The sequence below is a fragment of the Aethalodelphis obliquidens genome, unplaced genomic scaffold (genome assembly GCF_003676395.1).
Source record: "Aethalodelphis obliquidens isolate GAN/ISIS:26980383/991018 unplaced genomic scaffold, ASM367639v1 scaffold44, whole genome shotgun sequence".
Classification (NCBI taxonomy): Eukaryota; Metazoa; Chordata; class Mammalia; order Artiodactyla; family Delphinidae; genus Aethalodelphis; species Aethalodelphis obliquidens.
In genome coordinates, this window is record NW_020837988.1 from 15710603 (window position 1) to 15726762 (window position 16160).

Here is a 16160-nt window from a genome sequence, read left to right on the forward strand (position 1 = left end):
ATATTATGTATTTTTAGTAAGTTTAACTATTTGTTGAAATTAAATGAAATATTTATACCTGGGCTTTAAATTTAGGAACATGGCTATGGAATCTGGTTTGAAATATCATGACTGAAAATATTTGTCATTAAAAAGCACATTACTAGTTCTGTTAAGTTAGAACTTGAAAACCTAAGTATTTAACTGATATGATGTAATATAAATCTCACCTGTGTTTTCCAGTCTTTTTTATGGAAAAAATAGTTCTCAAAGAAATTCAGAGGTTCCGTTCTCCTTAGCATTTCTAATTTCTGTATGTCTTTGAATGGCTTTCCCATCACCACCCCATCCACATTAGGAAACAGCGGAAAGACGGGTATTTTTGAATATGGGCTATCTGAAGGACGATTGCATCCTAAGAAGATAAAAACTGGTATCACAAATAATGTAAGAAGAAATTCACATAAAAGACATACATGTGGTACCTATTTTGCTCTTTGTCTATTCATCTCCTCAGAGGCCATGCCACCCCTTCTTCACTCTCCTGCTCCTACCACCCACGCATCCACAGACTTTCAGCTTCATACAGGTGTCTGGGGATTCAGGTACATTTGCTTTCAAATGATATCTGTGTGACAGAGACCAGACACTCAGAATAGGCTGTGGCCTTACTCTTAAAGCACTTGGCATTTAGTATTTAATTCTGACCAATAATATACAAATAAATCCTTTACAACAGTGGGGAGAGGACAAATGGCTCTTACTCTTGAGCTCTTCAAGAAATTTAAATAAATCCTTTTCTTTCGTTATTGCAATCCGGGCAGCATTAGCAAAGGCGGCTGTGCTTGAGCTTGGAGGTGTGCATATGTCTGGCTTAAATCTCCTTTTTCCATAACGTGTAGCATAAGGGCTCCACACCATTTCCGAGGTGGTTTCCTGGAATTTTCTTCGGAAATAGCTAGGAAAAAAAAAAGTAATTCAGAGGTGGTTAAAAAGTGCTAAAGTCCTACTGAAAAAAAGTGCCTGAGTGTTGGACAGAAAGAAAAAAAAGTCAAATTGCAAGTTATATATGCTGAATGCATTCATTTTAATTTGTATATTCATTCAATATTATTTATTGAGGGCTTGTTTCTGTGACATTTATAGAACATCTACTGATATTTTCCACAGGCCATTTAATTACTTTATATATGCAGTCCCTGGGCTTTGCCTTCCTTCCTCTTCCCCAAGATTTCCCAGTCCTGTCTAGAAAAATACCTATCAATTATGATCCATGTTAGGTTGCTTCTATGTCTTGGCTATTGTAAATAGCGCTGCAATGAACACTGGGGTGCATGTATCTTTTTGAACCATGTTTTTCTCTGGATATATGCCCAGGAGTGGGATTGCTGGGTCATATGGTAGCTCTGTTTTTAGTTTCTTTAGGAACCTCCATACTGTTCTCCATAGTGGCTGTATCAGTTTACATTCCCACCAGCAGTATAGGAGGGTTCCTTTTTCCCCACACCCTCTCCAGCATTTATTGTTTGTAGACTTTTTGATGATGGCCATTCTGACCGGTGTGAGGTGATAATTTACTGTAGTTTTGATTCGCATTTCTCTAATAATTAGCGATGTTGAGCATCTTTTCATGTGCCTCTTGGCCATCTGTATGTCTTCTTTGGAAAAACGTCTATTTAGGTCTTCTGCCCATTTTTGGATTGGGTTGTGTTTTTTTTTTTTAATATTGAGCTGCATGAACTGTTTATATATTTTGGAGATTAATCCTTTGTCCATTGATTCATTTGCAAATATTTTCTCCCATTCTGAGGGTTGTCTTTTCATCTTGTTTGTAGTTTCCTTTGCTGTTCAAAAGCTTTTAAGTTTCATTAGGTCCCATTTGTTTATTTTTGTTCTTATTTCCATTACTCTTGGAGGTGGGTGAAAAAAGATCTTGCTGTGATTTATGTCATAGAGTGTTCTGAATATGTTTTCCTCCAAGAGTTTTATAGTGTCTGGTCTTATGTTTAGGTCTTTAACCCATTTTGAGTTTATTTTTGTGTATGGTTTTAGGGAGTGTTCTAATTTCATTCTTTTACATGTAGCTGTCCAGTTATCCCAGCACCACTTATTGAAGAGACTGTCTTTTCTCCATTGTATATCCTTGCCTCCTTTGTCGTAGATTCGTTGACCATAGGTGTGTGGGTTTATCTCTGGGCTTTCTATCCTGTCCCATTGACCTATACTTCTGTTTTTGTGCCAGTACCATATCATCTTGATTACTGTAGCTTGGTAGTATAGTCTGAAGTCAGGCAGTCTGATTCCTCCAGCTCCATTTTTTTCCCCTCAAGACTGCTTTGGCTATTTGGGGTCTTTTGTGTCTCCATACAAATTTTAAGATTTTTATTCTAGTTCTGTAAAAAATGCCACTGGTAATTTGACAGGGATTGCATTGAATCTATAGACTGCTTTGGGTAGTATAGTCATTTTCACAATACTGATTCTTCCAATCCAAGAACATGGTATATCTCTCCATCTGTTTGTGTCACCTTTAATTTCTTTCATCAGTGTCTTATAGTTTTCTGAGTACAGGTCTTTTACCTCCTTAGGTAGGTTTATTCCTAGGTATTTTATTCTTTTTGATGCAGTGGTAAATGGGATTATTCCCTTAATTTCTCTTTCTGATCTTTCGTTTTTAGTGTATAGGAATGCAAGAGATTTCTGTGCATTAATTTTGCATCCTGCAACTTTACCAAAATCATTGATCAGCTCTAGTAGTTTTCTGGTGGCATCTTTAGGATTCTCTGTGTATAGTATCATGTTACCTGCAAACAGTGACAGTTTTACTTCTTTTCCAATTTGTATTCCTTTTATTTCTTTTTCTTCTCTGATTGCTGTGGCTAGGACTTCCAAAACTATGTTGAATAATAGTGGCAAGAGTAGACATCCTTGTCTTGTTCCTGATCTTAGAGGAAATGCTTTCAGTTTTTCACCATTGAGAATGATGTTTGCTGTGGGTTTGTCGTATATGGCCTTTATGATGTTGAGGTAGGTTCCCTCTATGCCCACTTTCTGGAGAATTTTTATCATAAATGGGTGTTGAATTTTGTCAAAAGATTTTTCTGCATCTATTGAGATGATCATATGTTTTTTATTCTTCACTTTGTTAATATGGTGTATCACATTGATTGATTTGCGTATATTGAAGAATCCTTGCATCCCTGGGATAAATCCCACTTGATCATGGTGTATGATCCTTTTAATGTGTTGTTGGATTCTGTTTGCTAGTATTTTGTTGAGGATTTTTGCATCTATATTCATCAGTGATACTGGTCTGTAATTTTCTTTTTTTGTAGTATCTCTGTCTGGTTTTGGTATAAGGGTGATGGTGGCCTTGTAGAATAAGTTTGGGATGGTTCCTTCCTCTGCAGGTTTTTGGAAGATCCTTTGGAGAAGGATGGTTGTTAGCTCTTCTCTAAATGTGTGATAGAATTCACCTGTGAAGCCATCTCGTCCTGGACTTTTGTTTGTTGGAAGATTTTTAAAAATTAATTAATTAATTATTTATTTGGCTGCATTGGGTCTTTGTTGCTGCATATGAGCTTTCTCTAGTTGCAGAGAGTGGGGGCTACTCTTCGTTGTGATGCGCGGGCTTCTCATTGTGGTGGCTTCTCTTTTCGTGGATCACAGGCTCTAGGTACGCAGGCTTCAGTAGTTGCGGCTTGTGGGCTCTAGAGCACAGGCTCAGTAGTTGTGGCTCATGGGCTTTGCTGCTCCGCAGCATGTGGGATCTTCCTGGACCAGGGATCGAACTCCTGTCCGCTGCATTGGCAGGAGGATCCTTAACCACTGTGCCACCAGGGAAGTCCCTTCTTTCCATTTATATTTTAAGCTCCTTAAATGCAAATGTCACCTATTAAATACTTCTGATCTCCTTAGGAACCAGGTATATGATAAGTAACTACCACAACCATAATAACAATAAAAACACCAACATCTGCTAACATTTCCTGAGCACTTACTGGATATAAGCCGCAATACAAGGAGGTGGAAAAGAGCATGGTTTCTGGAACCAGACAGTTTGTGCTAAAATCTAGGCACCCCTACCCCTTTGGGCAGGTTACTTAACTGACCTGTGCTTTAGCTTTTTTAATCGGTAAAGTGGGGATGATAGGGCATATCAGTAGGTGAGGATTAAAGTAAATAACGTGTGTATTCTATGCTTATTCTAGTTACTTTCACATAATAATAATAGCTAACATTTATTGAGCTCTTATGATTTACTGAGCACTTTACCTGCACTATCACATCTCACAATTTCCCTGTAATTGTGTTATGGGTATTATTATTCTCATTTTATAGATGAGGAAACTGAGGCTGAATGGTTAAGGAATGTGCCAAATTTGTGTACCAAGAGCAGGCATTTAATAAATGTATTTGACTTGGAATGAAATGTAGAATGTTGTGCACCCTCTGTTCCACATCTGACCGAGGTGTAGGATAGTATAAAGAGATTACCTGTTGAGCAGCAGAAGGATATTTTACATTGTTGGTGGCATTCTGTATTTTTAAGTCTCTCTAAGTGGGATAGTAGAATGCTTTGAGAGAGTAAGAGTTGAAAAGATTGATAACAGAAACATTTAATTTTTGTAATACAATGATAGACATAGATTGAGGAAATGTATCTTTTGTGATATTTGCTGGAATAAACACATTTGGGTGTGAGAATGTTTCCTTATCCTCTATTCTCAAGTCTAATTCTGGCTCTGGTCCAGTCCAAAGACTACTTTGGGAAGTATGAAATTGCTGTACCTCATCCCAACGGACCTTTTGACAGCCCCTGGTAGATCCAGTGTGAATGGGAGTATCTTGTATTCAAACTAGATTTCCAAGCTCACCCAAAATCATTCCTGGAAAAGTCTCGTTCCTCTGGGATTCTCTAGCCTAGGGTAGGAGAAGCTGAACTTTTGGCTGTCTTATTGTGGCACATGACTATTTATTTGCCTATACACCTTCTCCTCCGTTTTGGAGCAGATCCGTGGAGTAGGATGTTTGGGAGAGGTGGCTGCCTTGTTAATATCCTCATAAATGCTGCCGAGAAGGTCGTTTTTGTTCTTTCTTTGCCACCTACCTTACTATTTCCATTAGAGCCTTTCTGGGTAAGGCTGAAGTCTCTACAAGCTTTGATAGGATTTCAAACAATAGGATCCCTGGGTTGCCAGCTAAATCTAAACAGCTCTCCGTTTCTGGAACTATGGAGGGAAAAAAAAAATTCAAAATGCCTTCTGAAAAAAAATCTATCATAAAAAGGATTAAATTGTTTTACTGTATATACAGTATTAATACCAAGTCAAGAACTACAAAATTATAGAAAAACATTCGAAGTCTGTTCTATTTGGTAAAAAGGTCATTTTAATTACTGAACAGACAAAATAATCATGGAATTTTAAATGAAATACTTTTAGTTCAGTGACTTCTAAGTAAATACAGTAATACATTTAACATAAACATGAATTATGTGTTAAGGACTATTGTTCTGTTCTTCTATGTAAAGGAATTGTTGATATACATACTTCTGGTGTGCAGGCAAACCCTTGTTACTATAGTGATACTTGAAACAGTAACTTCTGTTTATACTAAAACAGTTCATAGCTTATGAAAGGATGTATTTTTCAAAACTGTATACAATATTTGGAATTTGGAATGCATTTATCCTAGAAGACATGATATGAATAGGGTTAGATTTTCCAAGGCAGCTTGTTAAACTCATAAACAAACCGTTAGAGGACTAACAACAATAATTTGAGTACCTCCACTTCATTATAACCTTGTGTGAAAACATGCTCTCGAACCTCCAGCAGACTCTCCAGCCCTCACACTGAGGGCAGAGGCTTCACCAGGGTGAGGAAGATATTTTTCAGGAACAGTGAATTATCTATACTCAAATTTGCCTGAGAGAGAGAGAGAATTTTTCTTTTTCTAAAAAGACAATTTTTCTTCTGTAGGAGGAGTACCTCCCAAAGTAGCACAGGTACTGGTAAAGAATTAAAGTACTATAAAAGGTGACCAAAATTTTCTACACCACTGCCTGAGTGTTCTCATTGGAGTCCAAAAAGCAGCGTCTTCTGCAGAAGGACTTGATGCATTTAAGTTAAAATTCTAAAACTGTATCAATTTCCTTAGCAAATTTTGTTTTAGAGAAGCAGTACAAAAGTAAATCACATCCCAGACTACACCTTCCTGATTGGAGACCTAAATGAATAATCTTTACAGTGCCATGAATTGCAACTAACCATCTGCCATCTATTCAGCAATATTTCTACTCACCCACAGCCTTCAGGAAGCGGTTGTTATCTGTTAGCACCTTTATAAAGTCTGAGAAATTCACCTTCCCATCTCCTGCAACAGAGATCTAAAGCTCAGAACAAGGATATATTTACCTTCCCACTTCACTCCCACCTCTATATTTCTATTATTAGAATATGCCAGAGTTTTACCCTGTTTCCACTAAAATTAAAGGATAGCGAGTGCTATTAGAGTGTTTGTGTTTCAATGAAAGAATAAAAATTTGGGTAGAGTTAGTGGAAACAAGTGACACTTTAATTAAATGGTGACTGACACACATGGGATGCTGCTGATTGAATGGGGCACTGGCAGGTGGGTGAGGAGAGGTGAGATGAGGTACTGTGCTGAATATATATTCCACACAACATACCAGCTTGGGCTACTAGTCACTAAATCAGTATATTCAGGGCTTCCCTGGTGGCGCAGTGGTTGAGAGTCTGCCTGCTGATGCAGGGGACGCGGGTTCGTGCCCCGGTCCGGGAAGATCCCACATGCCGCGGAGCGGCTGGGCCTGTGAGCCATGGCCGCTGAGCCTGCGCGTCCGGAGCCTGTGCTCCGCAGCGGGAGAGGCCACAGCAGTGAGAGGCCCGCGTACCGCAAAAAACAAACAAACAAAAAAAACCAGTATATTCAAAGAAAACATTACCTATATGCTTTAAAAATATCAATAAAAATGCTGTGGCATTTAAGATTCAATATAGGTGGGCTCTAATGATGGAAGGAAGATCTGTACTAAAATGATTCAAACAGAAACAAAGGGCTTGGATTTCCTTGGCAATGTAGGCAGATAGGGTAGGGGGTCCCGGAGGAAGAAAACTAGGCATAACTTTCTTGACATAAGAGAAGCCATTTTAGGCCTAAGCCATTTTGTCATCTAAGCCTGGCCACAGTGCTTGCCCTTGCAGAAGAATACGCCTCATAGTTAATGATTTGAAAGGAACAAAGAATGTAAGAACAAACTGGTATTACCAGGCCAGGAAAATAACTTAACCATATTGGAAACAACATACCAGTTGTAAAGACTCCCAGTTCTGTTTTGAAAGTTGAGATTAGCCTGAAGCACATTCCTGAGCTGTTTTGCAGGATCCAACCCCCCTTGAGCACTCAACCTTTACCAGAATACCTAGAGCCTAAGGAATGATGCTGCTGACCTTTGCTGACTCTCATAACCCCAATCAACTAGAGCCTGGACTCTGTCGACCTTTGCCCCAAATCTATGCTGAATTCTCCTCTGCTCCAGCCCCTTCATGAATATGCATGCACCCTTAGCTTAAAACCTTCCCATTTTTGCTGTCTGGGGAGACACTGCTTTGGGAAAGATCTCCAGCGTTCTCCTTACTTGTTGCAAGTAATAAATCCTTCCTTCTGCTCTTTGGCTTGGTTGTGTCTTTTGCCTCAACACCCACCAAGAGGTGAAGCCAGTTTTTGGGTAATAGTAACAGGTTATTTTTGAAATTGCCAATGCCTTTGTATCTGTTATTTCAAGGCACCCTCCAAAATGTACATTAGGACAAGTAATCTGAATTTGATATTAAATACGACAGTCACTTTTCATTTCCACACAGGCTTTTTCAAAGACTAGCCCATTTTGTAGCATTAATTTGATTTCATAACTTGTATACCGATAACTTTAAAGAGAAACACATATATGTGCTTTTGGCAAATGAATGAGGTTTACTTCTCATGTTTATATAGTCTGAGAAAAAATATATATTTATAAAAATTTTTTATGAAAAAAATAATGACAAAGTACTCACGATCAATATCAGCACATCTTAGTTCATTACAGACATCATGCTTGGTTAGATTCACTCCCAATTTAGCTAAAGTGCGCATCATTCCATGTAAATCAATACAGCCAGTTTTATCCTTGTTAAAGAAGTTGTAGGCATCTTGGAAGGCTGGGGAAATGGAATTAGGTTAGGACAGGAATAAATACATATTCTTATGGAACTAGAACAGATATTACCGTTGATTGGAGGTCATGTTCTGAAAAACTAGAGAAATTTGGGTATTTAGTAGACATTTCTTATAAAGGACAGTGTCCTTCCATGAGATTTGAACTAGAATAAACTAATTGGTGGAAAAGCAAATATATAGGCAAAATGGCTCTTGAAAGATGTTCATACCCTAATTCCTGGAACCTGTGAATGTATTACTTTACATGACAAAAGGGATTTTGCAGATGTCATTAAGGTAGATTACCCTGGATTATCTGAATGGGTCCCTTATGAAACAAGAGAGATGTGGCAGATGAAGTGAGAGATTCAAAGCAGGAGAAGGACTTGACTCATTGTTGCTGGTTTGAAGATGGAGAGGGCATGTGATGTGGAATGCAGGCAGCCTTAAAGGTCTGAGAGAGGCTCCTGGCTGACAGCCAGCAAGGAAGTGTTTTTGTTTGTTTGTTTTTCGTTTTTTTGGCTGGGTTGGGTCTTCGTTGCTGCGCGTGTGCTTTCTCTAGTTGCAGCCATCGGGGGCTACTCTTCCTTGAAGTGCGCGGGCTTCTCATTGTGGTGGCTTCTCTTGTTGCGGAGCACGGGCTCTAGGTGCGCGGGCTTCAGTAGTAGTGGCGCACAGGCTCAGTAGTTATGGCTCGTGGGCTTAGTTGCTCCGTGGCATGTAGGATCTTCCCGGACCAGGGATCTAATCTGTGTTCCCTGCATTGGTAGGAGGATTCTTAGCCACTGCACCAGCAGGGAAGTCCAACCTTGTCAGTTTTGAGGAGTGTTGTTCAGGTACTTTGTAGAAGTCCTTCAATTTGGGTTTTTCTGATGTTCTTCTCATGGTTAGCCTGAGATTATGGGTTTTGGGGAGGAAGACCACAGAACTGAAGTGGTGTTATTATCATTTATTAAGGCTATCAACATGACTTATCACTGGTGATGGCAACCTTGATTAACTGGCTGAGGTAGTGTTCGTCAGATTTTTCCACTGTAAACTTCCTTCCTTCCTTTTTCATATTCTACTCTTTGGAAGCAAGTTACTAAAGGTTGTCCAGACTCAAGGGACAGAGGGCTCAGGGGAATGGGGAATTAAGCTCTACCTCCTGGAAGAGGTAATATCTACATACGTTATTTGGAATTGTCTTGTAAGAGAGGTTTGTCTCTTTTTCATTTAAAAAATTCAATCATGGGACTTCCCTGGTGGTGCAGTGGTTAGGAATCCGCCTGCCAATGCAGGGCACACGGGTTAGAGCCCTGGTCCAGGAAGATCCCACATGCCATGGAGCAGCTAAGCCCGTGCACCACAACTACTGAGCCCACATGCCACAACTACTGAAGCCCGTGTGCCTACAGCCCAAGCTCCACAACAAGAGAAGCCACCGTAATGAAAAGCCCACGCACCACAACCAAGAGTAGCCCCTGCTTGATGCAACTGGAGAAAGCCCATGTGCAGCAACGAAGACCCAACACAGCGAAAAAAAAAAAAATTCAATCATTTATTTCTATCACTAGGGGCTTAACAATATTTATTTTATACTTTGAGTTATAATCCAATACTATTCTGTTTATTTTTGTTGTTCAAACTGTTCCAGCTTTGGCTGTTGTGAGCTCTTTCAGGTTCATTTCTGTATCTCCTTGACATGCTCTTGTCGTTTTGTATTTTGAGCATCTCCTTACTTTCTGGTACTGCAAGATATTCCAGGTTCATTTTGTATATTCTCTGCCAAAGCCCTAGAATCAGCCATTTATCCAAGGAACTCTGATTCTTTGATAGGAGACTGACATTGGAAGTCAAGATTTGGGTGCTGGGTATGCTTGTTGCTATGGGGGTGTCAGTGCTTTTAAGTCCTCTCAGCAAACAGAGCTAGGAAATATATGCACATATACTAACCCATGTATACACACATATCATATTATTTCTTGATCTATCCATCTGCATCCATTAAGTTAAACATGAGTTCACACTAATGTCTCACTCTAAACCAGTTCCACTGCTTCACTTTAGCCTTCTCCCTTTGTTTATCTGAAACTTCCTACTCCAACAGAGAGAAACCTGGCTCCCACCATCCACCATTGAGTCACTTATTTATTCAATTGTCGTATACATGTACAACAGTTTCAGGATTGTTAATGTATACCCCTATGAGAAACAACTTTACTAATTAGAGTATATTGTGTGTTGTTTATGTATAGCTCCTTTTGTGTTCAGTCTTACAGTTTCTAGTCAAAATGTTGTTTTCAGAGTTACATAGGTCAGCGCCTCCCTCTCCCCGACCTGACTTATATTTTAACAGGATCACTGTGGCTATTGTTAGAACAGACTTTTGTAAGGATTTGGGTAGAAGCAGGGAGACTAGCCTCAGGTAGGAGGCTATTGTGGGTGAGCAATAACAGTGCTTTAGACCAGGGTTGTAGCAGTAGAGGTGGTATAAATCTCGATATATTTTAAAGGTAGAGCCAATGAGATTTCCTGATGGATTTATTTTATTTATTTATTTTTTAAAATACACATTTCTTCATTTATTTATTTATTTATTTATATTTTTGGCTGCATTGGGTCTTTGTTGCTGCACGCAGGCTTTCTCTAGTTGCCGCGAGCAGGGGCTACTCTTCGTTGTGGTGGGCGGGCTTCTCATTCTGGTGGCTTCTCTTGCTGTGGAGCACGGGCTCTAGGCATGTGGGCTTCAGTAATTGTGGCATGCGGGCTCAGTAGTTGTGGCTTGCAGGCTCTAGAGCGCAGTCTCAGTAGTTGTGGCACACGGGCTTAGTTGCTCCACAGCATGTGGGATCTTCCCTGACCAGGGCTCAAACCCGTGTCCCCTGCGTTGGCAGGCGGATTGTTAACCACTGTGCCACTAGAGAAGTCCCTCCTGATGGATTTAGAGGTAGGGTGAGAACAAAGAGTCAAGGATGACTCCAGAGTTTTTCCAGAACAAGTGGAGGATGAAATATCATTATCTGAGATGGGGAAGGCTATGGGTAGGTCAAAGTTTAAAAGTAAGAGGCTGAGGGGAGGGGAGGATGGGGAGTTACTGGTTAATGGGTCTGGAGGTTCAGTTTGGGATGATGAAAAAGTTCTGGAGGTGGATGGTAGTGACGGTTAGAGGACATTGTGAACATATTTAATGCCACTGATCTGTGTGAACTCTTAAAAATTGTAATTTTTATGTTATGTATATTTTACTACAATAAAAAAAAAAGAGTAAGAGGAACATATCAGGAGTTCAGTTGTATTTTTTTTTTTTTTTTTTTTCTTGGCCATGCCGTGTGGCTTGCACAATCTTAGTTCCCTGAACCTGGGACCCCGGCAGCGGCAGCGTGGAGTCCTAACCACTGGACGGCCAGGGAATTTCCCAGGAGTTCAGTTTTTGACATGTTGAGTTTGAGGTGTCTATTAGACATACAATTGGAGATGTCAGGTAGGCAGTTAGATATGAGCCTGGAGCTGGGGAGAGAGACCTGGCTGGACATATACATTTGGGAATTGTTGGCATATAGGTATTTAAAGCCTAAGGCTAGATGAGATCACCACATGTGTGAGTGGGATGAAGAAGAGAAGAGGATCAAGGACTGAGCTTGATCAGGAATGATATACTAGAGAGTGAAAAAAATTGGTGTTGGAGAGGGGGGCACAGTTTCTTTGGTCGTATCTTTGAATTTGAGAGAGGAGATGTGATCTAGTCCACAATGGAAGGATTGACTTTAGATAAAAGTATAAAGTTCATTTGTGGAAGAGGGAGGAGGGCAGAGTTTGTGGGTACAGATGTTGGTGGGGGTAGATATGGAAGTGGGAGTCTGTGGAAGTTCTATTCTGATTGCAGAATCAGAATTCTCCAATTATAAAGGGGCAGGAAGCAAGGATATCAATTGAGAGTGAGGATGGTAGCAGATGTTGGGGATTTGGAGGTGTTCAATAAATATTTATAAAATGAACAAATTAACCTGTCATAGTGCTTAATCCTCACGACAACCACATTTTCTAGTTTCTGTATTTGATGCTTTGATATCTGGGGCCTTGCTGATCCTGGAGGGCCTGCCCCTGCCATAACTAGCCAGTTCCTAGCGATAGTAAAAGACTTGCCTGTGAGTATGTTCTTCATATATATACAAACCAACCAATCCAGAGACCGTATCCCCAGTCACCAACTTTCTTAGGCTCTTAAACTCTGGGCTACTGTTCCTCTGTCCTAATCACTGCAGGGCAGACAACTAGGGACAGCCCTGAAACCCAGAGCTCACTGAAATGATTTACCTAGCCAATCCTAAACCTGCTTATCCTGCCTTGTCTATTCCTTCCTGCAGAAACCAAACTAAGGCTCTTGCCCACTTCCCTCTACCCTTTGTCTTTTGACTGACTCTGGTGCTTCCCTCTTCATGGTGTGCTGTGTCTCTTACTTTTAGGGATCTCTGAGAATAAAATACTTCTTCCAGGACAGTTGTTTCTATGTCTGTATGTATAATACCTGATTAAAACAAATAGTGGGTACCCCTAAAGCACCAATGTATATTAATGTACTTCAGAAACCTTGAAGTTGTATAAAGCCATAAACTGTTACTATTAAGGCATTTAGTTCAGTTTTACAGTGAAAAATGAAGTTCTGATTCTGACAATCTTTTGTGTTTCCCAAACCAGCTTTCCCAGCAATAAAGGTGTTTTTTTGATTCCTGTCTCTTGGAGGAATGTCTTAGTTGGTTCCAAACTTGGAGGGGTGAAGCATTAACCTTCTCAGAACCCAAACACAGCCACGCTTGATTTTTTTTTTTTTTTTTTTTAGTTTTTCTAGTGTGTCATGTTTTCCCTTTTCTCTGGGTCTTTGCAGATTCCACTCTTTCTACCCAGAACACTCCCTTCTGTGCTCTTTGTCTGATTTACTCATTATTCAGCTTTCGCTGGGACTTCCCTCCTATCCTTACTGAGACTAAGTTAGGACACTTTCTTTTATGCTCCTTTAACTCTATACTTTCCCTATCATAACTTGTGTCATGTTGTAATTTAAATGGTTCAATCAACAAATTCATGGTTTAACCGTCTTCCTTGTAAGACTTCCTATTAGGGCAGGGAACATGTCTGACCTGTGTTTCGCCTAGTACACTGTTGGCTTTAAGTAATTATTTGTTGTTTGGATGAATGAACTGTAGTGAGGGTAGCTCATTTTATCATTATAATTTTTTTCTATGATAAATTCTGGGACTTTAGTTGTGTTGATACTGCTTTGCTACTTAATTTCTATTTGACCTTATATTTTTTCTTCTCCACACCACAAGTTCTCCTTGGAATAAAAATATTTGGCCAGGACTGTCTAAATTCTTGAAGATGTCTATTTGAAAGTAATCCCCCAGGACTTGCCTGGTAGTCCAGTGGGTAAGACTTCACGCTCCCAATGCAGGGGGCCCAGGTTCGATCCCTGGTCAGGGAACTAGTTCCTGCATGCATGTGGCAACTAAGAGTCCTCATGCTGCAACTAAGAAGTCCGCATGCTGCAACTAAGAAGTCTGCATGCCACAACTAAAGATCCCACATGCTGCAACTAAAGATCCCGCCTGCCACAATGAAGATCCCACGTGCTGCAACTAAAGATCCCGCCTGCCACAATGAAGATCCCACGTGCTGCAACTAAGACTTGGCACAGCCAAAAAATAAATAAATACTAAAAAAAGTAATCCACCTTCCTTCCCACAAATTAGACATTGTATCATAAAATATAGATATTTTTTGTTTTTAAATAACAGAGTACTGTAGACAACCTTTGAAATCCCAGATCTCCCTTAGAGAAAAAAAAATGCTAAGATATATTAAGGGGCTTTTGTTTATGCTTTTATTTTGGGATGGGTCTCATTACCTCGCATTTGTGAAGGGCTCAACTTCCTTTCTTTGTGCTGTAATTGGCTTGGCAGCGGTCCTGGTAAATCTTTATCCCTGAGAAAAGAGATACTTATTGAAACCAGCAAATATTAGTTCCCTTCATCAGTTTCTGCTGACTGGAGTGACTGTAAACATCAAAATATATCCAGAGTCACACCACCTAAGGGCCCTGTTACTGTCAATTGCCAATAGCTACAGGATGGACAGTGATGTTGGTCACTGAGGTCCACCTCTCCCCTATACTTGCCCATCAACCTTATCCCCTTAAAAAATCTGATTTCTCCTATTTTACAAAAGAGGAAACTGAGGCTCAGAGGGATTAAATAACTTGTCCTGAGTCACACAGCTAATAACTGGAAGCCCTGGGATTCAAATCCAGGTTTATTTGTTGCCAAAGTTGAAGAATATAAGCCTCACACTATTCCTATTGTTAGAAATATAAGTTGTTTCAAACTTTTAACTAGTTTAAATAATCTTATGGTGAATATACTTACAATGAAATTTTGTATTCACATTTATTTTACAACTTTGTTAAATTGTATTTTTACCAGAATATGAGAGAGCGAGAGCGGTAGATCGATCTCTTTCTTTCTCCCTCTCTCTCTCTCTCTGTCTCGATGTCTCTATATCAACCATATCTATCTATCTCTCATCAAGAGAGAAAAGTTCTGGAAAGTTTGGAACCCTAGGTGACCTTTTATTTCCTCAGGAAAATAAAATCTGGAAAAAGAGGAAAATATTAATACTTTGGGGATATTTTGTATATATCTGCAGCAATTTATTAGTTTAGGAACATAAAAATGTATTATGCAAAACTGGGTTTACTTATAATATGGTAATTTAATAGTAAATTTATAATAATCATAATTTTATGGATTAATTTTATTTAAAATACATTTAGTTTTGATACTAGTAGAACTAAAAGTTTTAAGAAATATGTCATCTCTTAGTTTTTGTGCTTTTACAAGAAGCAATTAAAAAAGTAAAACTATAAGAAATACTAAACATGGTAGTTAAATAAAAAAATTATAGTTTATGAATGTAGTATCCTCTACAGTGTCTACTAGACTCAGCCTATTTTTAAAGAGGACCTGGTAAAATAGGAGGTGAAATGCACCATTCTCAATTTTTCTGACACGGAATTTGATCTAATTAGTCTTATTTTTCTCAGCTTTTACTATCATTGATATCTTCTAGTGTTTGCTTTTCATTACCAACTTGATGCCTTTACTCAGATTGGTTATTTTATATTTGTTGTATTTCTAAATATAAACAGATTTCTTTTGCATGATATAAAAGATGCAGTGGGGCTTCCCTGGTGGCGCAGTGGTTGAGAGTCCACCTGCCGATGCAGGGGACACGGGTTCGTGCCCTGGTCCGGGAAGATCCAACATGCCGTGGAGCGGCTGGGCCTGTAAGCCATGGCCGCTGAGCCTGCGCGTACGGGGCCTGTGCTCCGCAACGGGAGAGGCCACAACAGTGAGAGGCCCGCGTATCACACACACACACACAAAAGATGTAGTGGATGGAGAAATATGAAGTTCTCAAGAAGCAAGAAGAAAGTAGAAGCCCAGGCAATGCAAGTTCTTTATTAGCTATGTTTAAAAAACCATACTCTTGGCAGAATTTCAAATCTTATCTTGGATCAAACATGGGAAATAGATTTTTTATTTTACAGTGTTTCAAAGGTTCAAAGAACTTTAGATTTGGAATGGACCCAGTCTAGCCTCTCATCTCATGTAGGAATTCCCTCTACATGTGGTATTATCTAGTCTTTGCTTGACTACTTTCAGTGACAAGGAAGTCACTACTTCAAAAGACAGTTCGTGATGAAGGGTAAGGGAACAATGAGATCAAGGAATTTGGCTGCTACAAGGTTGTGTTACCCACATCCTGATAAAAAAGTCCGTAATATATTCCTGTAGAATGGCATAGTCAAGGACACTAGGAGAAATACTCTCAAAGTGGCAAAGAAAATGGATAATTGTGAGAGAGGAAAGAGGCTTTTCTTTTTATGATCTGATAAAATTTGCATCAGGCTTTCATTTTCA

The 16160-nt window shown here is 39.5% G+C and overlaps 1 protein-coding gene across 1 annotated transcript in view; it reads right to left on the minus strand.

Moving 5' to 3' along the window:
• EFCAB3 (EF-hand calcium binding domain 3) overlaps positions 1-16160 on the minus strand; it is a 46956-nt gene that overhangs the window by 10758 nt on the left and 20038 nt on the right. The window contains exons 10-15 of the mRNA XM_027081294.1: positions 14087-14163; positions 8061-8204; positions 6286-6357; positions 5090-5210; positions 744-937; positions 210-394 (exon numbers count right to left, since the gene is read on the minus strand). Of these exons, the coding sequence (XP_026937095.1) occupies positions 210-394; positions 744-937; positions 5090-5210; positions 6286-6357; positions 8061-8204; positions 14087-14163 (793 nt within the window). The remainder of the gene's footprint in view (positions 1-209; positions 395-743; positions 938-5089; positions 5211-6285; positions 6358-8060; positions 8205-14086; positions 14164-16160) is intronic.